Raw genomic sequence first — 9,732 nt, forward strand, 5'->3', positions numbered from 1 at the left:
GGATTTTAATCCAACGATCGAAGGAATATCCTTCGATCAAAAAAATTTAGGAAAGCCTATGGGGACCTTCCCCATAGGCTAACATTGAGTTCTGTAGGTTTTAGATGGCGAAGTAGGGGGTCGAAGTTTTTTCTTAAAGAGACAGTACTTCGGAATGGTCGAACGATTTTTAGTTCGATTCGAAGTCGTAGTCGAAGGTCGAAGTAGCCCATTCGATGGTCGAAGTAGCCCAAAAAACAGTTCGAAATTCGAAGTTTTTTTACTTCGAATCCTTCACTCGAAGTTAGTGAATCGGCCCCTAAATCTGGCTATTTATGGACACTTTTGGGAAATTCAAGTATTTTACTGGACATCACATGCACAACAAAACACTGAAATGTATTAATAGAGTGACTGCAAGTACTTAGTACTGTAGTAGCAGGGGCGGAACTATCGGGGGAGCAGGGGGTGCGAGTGGGCCAGGGCCCGCACCCCTCAGGGCCCCCCGGCAGTCTGCGCGCTGTATATTCCCGGCCAGTTCCGGGTGTACGGAGGGGGGTGGGGGGCCCGGCTGCGCGTCCTGCGCCAGGGCCCGCCCCCCTCTAGTTCCGTTTCTGTGTAGTAGTATAGCAGTGTGTGCACAAGAGCTTACACTCTAAAGGATAAACTGCTAAACTACAAATGACCAGTGAAACAGATAATGTTGGGATAGAAAAGCTTTGCAATGCAATGAACTTGCGCCTGGCAAGGGAATGATAGAGTTAAAGTGGAGTTTCAGCTAAAAAGAGAAGTTTGTAGTGAATGAAAGTGAAAGTAGATTTTGTGGCAGAGAAAGTAACGGACCCCAGAGTCACCCCTGCTCGGCTCATAAACTCTCCCCCACACTCTTATCCCAAGGATTTGCCCCTGTGTGACGACTGGGGGGCTGTGACGACTGGGGGGCCGGCATTGAAGTAAAGTTGGGAGCAAGAAGCTGAAGTTGTCAGGGTTTATATGAGATTATATTTGAACTATTGGAAGTGTCTGAACAACAAAGAAAATGGGAGAGGCTGGAGGGGCTGGAGGGGCTGCCAAACTGCTCCACTTCCCTAAGACCCTCAGTGTGGGATTTCTCTGCCTGTTATTTCTGCCCCGGGCAGGTAAGTTTTATTTATTATATGGAGTTTATTTGGGCCTTTACCACTAACCTTCCAGCAGTACATCAGTCTTTCCTCTCCTCATACATCAGTCACCTTCGCTCTCCTCACCCCAAATACATATTCTTCAACTTCCCTGTCCCTCCAGTGCATGTCCCCCTGTTACACATATATGAGCCCCTGTCTCATACCCCCCCCCCCAAATGTGTCTTCCTCCTCCAACTGCATTAGTCTCTGCAAATTCCCATTCCAAATCTGTATATCCCCCTCTCCACTACATTAGTCTCTATGGGGCAAATTCACTAAAGCGCAAAGTGGCTAACGCTAGCGCAAATTCACCAGCGTAACGTCATTTCGTTACTTCACCGATTTACTAACGGGCAGGCCTGGACTGAGAGTGAAAATAGGCCCTGGATTTCAGGTACACAGAGGCCCACTCAGCCCACTCAGAGGCCCAGACAGCCCCATCAGCCCACTAAATACTGACTTTCTATGGGACCTTATAGCAGCCCCTCTGGCATTTGCCAGAACCCACAGATTTCCAGTCTGGCCCTGCTAACGGGCGCTGGAGTAAATTCGCTAGCGAAGTGGACCTACTCTAGCGCTACTTCGCACCCTTACGCCAGGCGAAGTTGCGCTATGGCAAAGGGACGTAACTACGCTAATTCACTAACTTGCGGATTTTCATGAACGTTAGCTCTTGTGCCAGACTTGCCTTCGCCAACTGAGACCAGGTGAAGTGCAAGAGTAGATAGGGAAAGCTTCAAAAAAAGTTGAAATTTTTTAAGTCCCAAAAAACACTGGCGTCTTTTCCTTTTTTCAGGGTGATAGGTTGCAAAAGTGCATCAATTTTTTTTTTTAGGGTACCCGGCTTCCCCCCTACATTTCCTAACATATGGCACATAAACTATACAGTGGGCTCATGTGTAGGGCAATATAACAACTTTATTTTATTTAATGAAGCTTTCCCTGGGCTTGTGTAGTGTAATGTATTTGCTGCAACATATACGTCCATTCAACTTTAACTTGGCACCGTATGCAAATTAGGCATCGCTAGCGTAACTTCGCTTTGCTTGACGAATTAACGCTAGCGCAACTTCGCTACCGTTCGCCTCCCTGAGCGCAACTTTGCATTTTAGTGAATTCGCGTAGCGCTGGCGAAACTACGCCTGGTAAAGTGCGGCAGAGTGTGGCGAAGCTGTCGCGGGCGCAACTTCGGATCTTAGTGAATTTGCCCCATAATATCTCTGCCAATGTGTAGTGGGAACAATGATACTGGGACTCTGGGGAAAGTACCTGCAATTTGGAAAAAACACGGAGAATTGTACTTAGTGGCTTTTTAAGTGTATTAAATTATTAAAGTATTAAATTATTAATTGGACTAACCTATTCATAATAGGGGTTAAATTAGCAAGAAGTGCAAAGTCTAGTAACCCATAACAACCAATATAAATTTTAAAAGTAATAGGCAGAACATCAATCATTATGGGGCAGGTTTCCTAGATCCATTTAATCTTAATTAAATGAACATTAAGGTTGTATTCTAATGAATCAATCTCATCCCACCCCAAAGATCAATTCATAAGGCTGATAATGGAGGAACCTTGCAGTACTACAGTACATACCATTGTTGATGGAAATTATTTCAACTATTGGTTAATCTGACCCTATGGGCCCGATTCATTAACTTCGAGTGAAGGATTCGAAGTAAAAAAACTTCGAATTTCGAAGTTTTTTTTGGGCTACTTCGACCATCGAATGGGCTACTTCGACCTTCGACTACGACTACGACTTCGAATCAAAGGATTCAAACTAAAAATCGTTCGACTATTCGACCATTCGATAGTCGAAGTACTGTCTCTTTAAAAAAAATTTCGACCCCCTAGTTCGCCATCTAAAAGCTACCGAATTCAATGTTAGCCTATAGGGAAGGTCCTCATAGGCTTGGCAAACTTTGTTTGATTGAAGGATATTCCTTCGATCGTTGGATTTAAATCCTTCGAATCATTCGATTCGAAGGATTTTATCGTTCGATCGAAGGAATTATCCTTCGATCGTTCGATTGAACTATCTGCGCTAGTCGAAGGATTTTAATTCCTAGTCGAATATCGAGGGTTAATTAACCCTCGATATTCGACCCTTAGTGAATCGGCCCCTATATGTTGATTGGTTGCTATGGGTTACAACAGTGGAAACACACTATTGTACATTTCTCCTATTATGTAGTATCTGGATCCAAGACTTAGAAATTTAACAAATATAATGTATTTTTTAAAAGAATATAAAATCCTCTCAAGGAGGCATCAGAGTTTGGAATTTTTTAGAGTATTTTGGGGCTTTCCCTTCAATTCTTTAAGTATACTGTATAATTAAACTGTCAGGATAATCTTTTCTATTTTTCTCTAGTCTTACATTCGTTTTACACTTAGTAGAATTGTAAGGAGTTTTTATTGATTGAGAAACGGTTGTGGAATTTGTAAATAACAGACTGTGCAACTCTAGGCAGTGTCAGGCAGTGGCTTCTAAAGCTAATAACGTTTTTCTTAAAAGCTTTAACTAAACTTCTAAAAAAACATAATTTTGCTACAGATTAATGTGTGTCTTAAATAGCCAATTCCACTAATTAGAAGAGACAGATACGTTTGGCCATTTAGAGTATAAATATATAGTGGTGAGGAGGTTCAGCACTTGAAATGTTGTATTATTCTGGTGCAGGTGCAGTTCTGGACATATTTACATCTTCCCAACGTGCACTCGCTGGCTCTGATGTTCTTCTCCACTGCAACTTCCAAATAGAAAAAACATCCCAAAACCATGAACCCCCAACTGTAATCTGGTACTTTCAGGATAAGGAAATTGCAAGATATGATAACAAAGGTTTGTCCCTCAGCCCAAGAACTTCATTCAATGGACAGGCAGCAAATATGGGAGATGCCTCCTTGTCTCTGGCCAACGTGTCCATCTCAGATGAAGGGATCTACAGGTGTCATGTTGTATACGGACAAGAAAAAAAGGATGGGGAGGTTGTGTTAAAGGTTGTAGGTAAGTGTTCTTGGCCCCAGTATTTTAACTGGAAGTTAAACAAACATAACAGGTGATATACAGCAGAGAAAAGAAGGAAGGGAAGGTTGTGTGAAAGGTTGCACAAATATTACAAATGGGGCTTAAGTGAAGATGCGGAAACCTAATACTTAATAGATCTTGGAAGGGATATTCATTATTTTTAGCTTTCTTAACTGAGAACATCGTTGAATAGTGTTGAGTTGGACAGATTTACTAATCACTGTCTGTGAATGATAGAGTATAGTTTAAAATAGATTTTGATGGGACATTTTGGGCAACAAGATGTTCAAAGAAAAAAGATGCTTCAAGCCATGTACTGTATATATTTATTTCAGTAAAACAGGTGGGGTGATATGATTGGCAGATACCATTAGATACACTATATGGTGGGTTTGGTTCTTTATTTATAGAGTTTAAGACTGATGCGTTTCCTTCAATTCATTTAGACAAGAGGAGCAGGATTGCCATGGTGATAGCACTGACCCTTTTACTTGTAGCCGGATTGGGAATTGCTGCAATAATCTGGAAAGACAAAATGAAAGGTATGTGTTGGTACTATAAAAACATTTGTTATCTGTCTCTATTCTGTCTGTTGTTTTATTATTCTGCATACAATCTTAGGATCCAAAAACACTAGGATTAGGTTGGGCGGAATCCTCCTGAGATATCTACTTGTAAAATCTGGTGGCTCAAAGTCAGAGTGAAATATGGAACAATAATAATAACAAAGCACACCATGACATATATCAGTTGGGGATCAGATTTCCTTCTCAGTTTCCATATTCTGAAATCCATGTTGGCGAAATTATTTTATAATTATTATGTTAAATTACTGTAAAATTTGAAGGCTCTGTATGAATTAATGAGGATGAGGATGATAACTGACCAATAATATGTTTCAGCAGCTTCTCGGAGTATGACAGTGAGTGAGATTAAAGGGCCAGAGAAGTTGTTGGATGGAGAAGAGACAGCTCTGTACTGTACGGTCAGTAACTGCCCACAGGGGGACCCACAGGTCACATGGATTGAGGAGAGGTCAGGAGACCAGTGGGAGATACCACAGTGTCAGAACTCAGGGGACCCAGGGGAAGCAGAACAGCTGTTGGGTGACTCCTACTTGATCACCTGCAGGAAAGAGGGGCTGCAAAGCTACTGCTCCTCCCTGAGATTTGTACCCCGTGTGGGGAAACACAGAGACGTGACCCTTATCTGCAGGTTTGTCTGGGCTGGGAAGACTAAGGAGAAGAGATTCCAGTGCACAAACATTTATGGTAAGTGCTGTTATACATAATCACATTAAAAGTACAGATGAGAGGATAATAAAATATATAAAGTGGATAACATTATTGAGGAACAGAAAATATTTCTCTCTACTGTACCATATAACCAATGGTAGAACAATAAACTACAGTTCTCAATCAATGATGTCCTGAAACCAGGAGTCAAAAGACTTTATGGTCAGACCTCTACATGGACACAGTTCTTACATCCCAACTTTGCCAATAATCATAGAGTTTTTACAGAGGTAATATATATTTGTTGGATAGACAATATATTCATATTGAATTAAGTTGCCTATTGTTTAAAATAATGTCATGTACACCAGTTTGGGTTCATAAACAAATAACTCCTTAATACCAGTTTTTATTTCCCAGCCAAACCAGCACAGGTATCAGTGGTCCCATCTCTGTGTGATTCTGAGGAGATCCTGTACTCTCTCACCTTGCGGGGATTCTACCCCAGAGATGTCTCCATCACATGGACCTGTGGGGTGGGAGATTCCCAAGAGAAGACTCAATCCAGAGAACAATATGAGGAAAATTCAGATCTAACATTCAATATGTGCAGTGAGGCCAGGATTCCTGGGAATCAGTTTAAGGATCCAGCATTCCGACTGGATATGACTTGGGAACATGGATCCTTGGATGCACCAGAATATAGAGCTTTCTCTATACAGGATCCAGGTGAGATTCTCACACTACCTGATTGGGGAAACTTACTTTGAATGTATCATACAAGTAAAATGTAATTTAGGCATGTTCTTCTTTAATGTTATACAATGTTTCCATCACTGATTATCTCATATATCACATGTTTATGTACCAGATTGTATAAAACTCATGTAAGACAAAGATGTCTATGAATCTCTTTGACTGAGGGGGTCATAAAGAATTCATGAAGAACTTTTACCAGGATGAGGGCCATAGCTGAACCCTACACTATAGATAACACTGCAATCTCTTTTGACTGAATTTTGAAAACTTTTTATTATTCTGTAATTTACCCACATTAAGTTTTCATTCATATGTAACAACCATGTGTTCACTAATTTTCTTCCACTCCAGATCTATCCCTCTTTATACTGGTTTATACTGTTTCAGATATCCATACACAATCAATACGTGTATGTGCAGTGTATGACATATCCTTTGCTTTCACAGATTACCCTTGGGACCCCATTGTGGAACCAATACAGGACACTAAGTTTCTCCATAACAGCCCAACCACCCTGCAGTGCAACATCTCAGAGTATTTCCCTGATGCCCTGACAGTGACGTGGCTGAGGAAAGGGGCAGAGAGTGAGGAACTAACAGAAGTGCCCAGTACACACCCCGAAATGCAATCCTGCCAACAGGAAGATAACACCTACAGTTACACCGCAGGTCTCACCATCTCCCCCAAACTGAGAGACCAGGGGGCAGAATATATCTGCAGGGTGGCACATCCCAGTCTGGTGAAACCCATAGAGAGAAACACTGGCAATATCAACGTCATGGGTGAGTCTACAAACAGATTTATATTAGTTAATCCCTCTCCGCCTACATCTCATACTTAAGGTGGCCATACACGGGCAGATAAAGCTGCAGATATAAGTCGTTTGGACCGATTTGACAGCTTATCTGCCCGTGTATGGGGGCTTCCAACGGGTCTTCCTGATCGATATCTGGCCACGATATTGATCAGGAAGGTTTGATTTTTACCCGACCGACCCGTCGGAGCCCCTTGGCGCAACGTAATTCGATCGTTCGGCCATACGGCCGAACGTTCGAATTACCCCCGATATAGCCATGCTGTTTAGTGGCATATCGGGGAAAGATGTCGCCAAACGAGCGGATCTTTGAGTCTATGGCCAGCTTTAGCGCCAGATTCAATTCAACAAGAAAAAGGTTTATCACATGAAAACTCGTTGGGTGATATTCAATTTGGGATACAATTCAATTCAGAAAAATGTATCTCATGGTTTATCACATGAAAACTCTATTGAAGCCTATGGGAAAACTGGAACTGAATTTGGAGAAAAGTTTTTTGTCCTCGAATTGAATCTCGTCCATGAGTTTTCACGTGATGAGATTGGTTTGAGTCAACAGCAACGGTGCAGCCTTAGAACTTAGGAACCACATCCAGTATCCAGAACCTTTGTACAGACTTATATATTGTGCCAATGTTGCCTGGGGAAAAGTGCAGCAGTCAAAGTGCCCCCTGTAACCACCTCTTATAAGAATCTATTAGAAAGTAAACCTAGGGGTGACAAGTGACCCACTTGAGAATTTCTAAGTGGAGGTCCACCTCTCACCACTAGGGATGGTTGAATTTTCTCAGCTTGTTTCAACGCGGAAATGACTCCCATAGACTTGTATGGCGTTGTGCGTCAAAATGTCCTGTGAGACATTACGCCCCTTATAACCTGAAGAAAGCACCTCTTTGGGTGAATAAAATATCTGAAGGGAGGACCTATTCAGTAGGAGAAGCCAAGTTGTTTCCTTGAGATGTTTTTCATAAATTCTGGTCATTGTTTAAGAGCAAAGCAGCCATTTGTCTGAAATTGATCTTTTTAGAGTTAGAGATCCCTTATATTTTTAAATAATATTATTATATGTTTTTTTCATTTGCCTTCTAGCTCAGCCCATGCTCCTAGAGCCCATAGAAATGAAACTTGTTGATAACAACAGAGTTCAGTTCTCTATCACCCTACGGAGCTTCTATCCTCAAGATATTCACATCAACTGGAGCCACGGAGAGAGCCCGGCACAATTTGAGCAACAAAGTCAGAACAAGCTAACACAACAGGAAGATCTTACACATGAGGTTACCAGTGTGTGCACCTTTCCTGGGGAAAACTTCAAAGATGTCAAATATAAAGTCCATGTGACCTGGAACCATGTGACTTTGGAAGCCCCTGAATCCAGGGAACTGTGGGTAACAGGTGGGTAGGTAACTGTGGTAGGGTTAATAAAGGAACATAATTTAGGTAGGGGTTATACACAGATCTCAGTATGAAGTCCATTTGACCTGGAACCTAGTGACTATGGAAGCCCTTGAATCCAGGGAACTGTGGGTAATTGGTGGGTAGGTAACTGGGGTTGTGAACTGAAACCATGTGAGTATAGAAGTTTCTAGGGTATTGTGAGTATTCTAGGGTATTGTGAGTAACAGAAATCCCCAATATGAAGCCTACAGTATATGGAGTAATGTGATTATGTAGCCCCTGAATTGTAAGTAACAGGTAAATATATAGTAAAATCTAGGAAAGTGCTTCAGTTTTGCAGACAGAGCTATATACACATACCACCGTAAGCCCATGTGACTTGGGCAAGGTGACTATAGAACTCTGGGTCATAGATGGGTGTGGTCTAGGGGTAGGGTTATTAAGGGGGCATAATAAGGTATTCTACAACTGCCTTATCTAATTTTAATTAAGCACCCATTCCTAACATACCTGGTAATTAAGTAGTGGCAATTGCAAAAGATTGAGGTGGAACATGATTGTCTTACAGTATAATACATCTATGTTGAGTCTTTTTTAAGATTAAATTTGCTCACATAGAAGTTATGTTATAGTATAATGATTTACCTGTGTAAATATATGCGTATATTTTATTGGCAGATTTCCCATGGCGCCCACAGGTAGGTGAGATTGTGGTTCCTACACTGGGTAAGAAGAAAGTGGCACTGAGCTGTGAGATCTCTGGGTATTTCCCTGATGCCCTGACTGTCAGCTGGTTCAGGAAGGGGGAAGGAGACCAATCAGATAACCCCCTTCCTGAGAAACGCTATAAAGTTTCAGATCTTACATCTGCCAGGCAGGAAGATGGGACATTTTCTTCTGAAACACAATTAACCTTCTCCCCAGACCAGAAGACTGACCAAGGAGCTGAATTCATCTGCAGAGTTGGACACCCCAGCCTGGGGCATTTAGTAGAGAGAAGAATCATCCCTTTGGTTGTAGCTAGGAATTCCCAAACGGAGGAGCAGGACCAGAATACAACAGATCCAACCAAAAAGAAAACAGCAATGGAGAAACTGAGAGATAAATTGTTTTAATTATTAGTTCTGTACTAATGATTATTGATACTAATGATTTATCTGATCTGGTTGTTCAAAATAATGTATCTAAGGGTATCAGATGCTATTCATATATATATATATTCATTTATAACAAGGTTATGAATTTGGGGTTTTAAAAATATGCTGCGTACGATTATTCGCAATTAGTTAAGTTAAGTCAATGGTGGTCAGCAAGACATTGCTCCAAAAAGGGGACAATGTAATTCCA

At 41.5% G+C, this 9,732-nt stretch overlaps 1 protein-coding gene across 2 annotated transcripts; it reads left to right on the forward strand.

Moving 5' to 3' along the window:
- The first annotated feature begins 740 nt into the window (after positions 1-740).
- Positions 741-9,506, forward strand: LOC108704754. Of its 2 annotated transcripts, none has more exons than XM_018241431.2 (8): positions 741-1,118; positions 3,831-4,157; positions 4,625-4,720; positions 5,081-5,449; positions 5,834-6,142; positions 6,620-6,955; positions 8,077-8,382; positions 9,064-9,506. In XM_018241431.2, the coding sequence occupies exons 1-8, from the start codon at positions 1,019-1,021 to the stop codon at positions 9,498-9,500; spliced, it is 2,280 nt and encodes a 759-aa protein (XP_018096920.2). In that variant the 5' UTR covers positions 741-1,018; the 3' UTR covers positions 9,501-9,506. The 2 variants fall into 2 exon arrangements, with proteins under 2 accessions (XP_018096920.2, XP_041431851.1); XM_041575917.1 differs by having other exon boundaries at positions 743-1,118; positions 5,084-5,449.
- The last annotated feature ends 226 nt before the right edge of the window (positions 9,507-9,732 follow it).

The sequence above is a fragment of the Xenopus laevis genome, chromosome 9_10L (genome assembly GCF_017654675.1).
Source record: "Xenopus laevis strain J_2021 chromosome 9_10L, Xenopus_laevis_v10.1, whole genome shotgun sequence".
NCBI classification, from domain to species: domain Eukaryota; kingdom Metazoa; phylum Chordata; class Amphibia; order Anura; family Pipidae; genus Xenopus; species Xenopus laevis.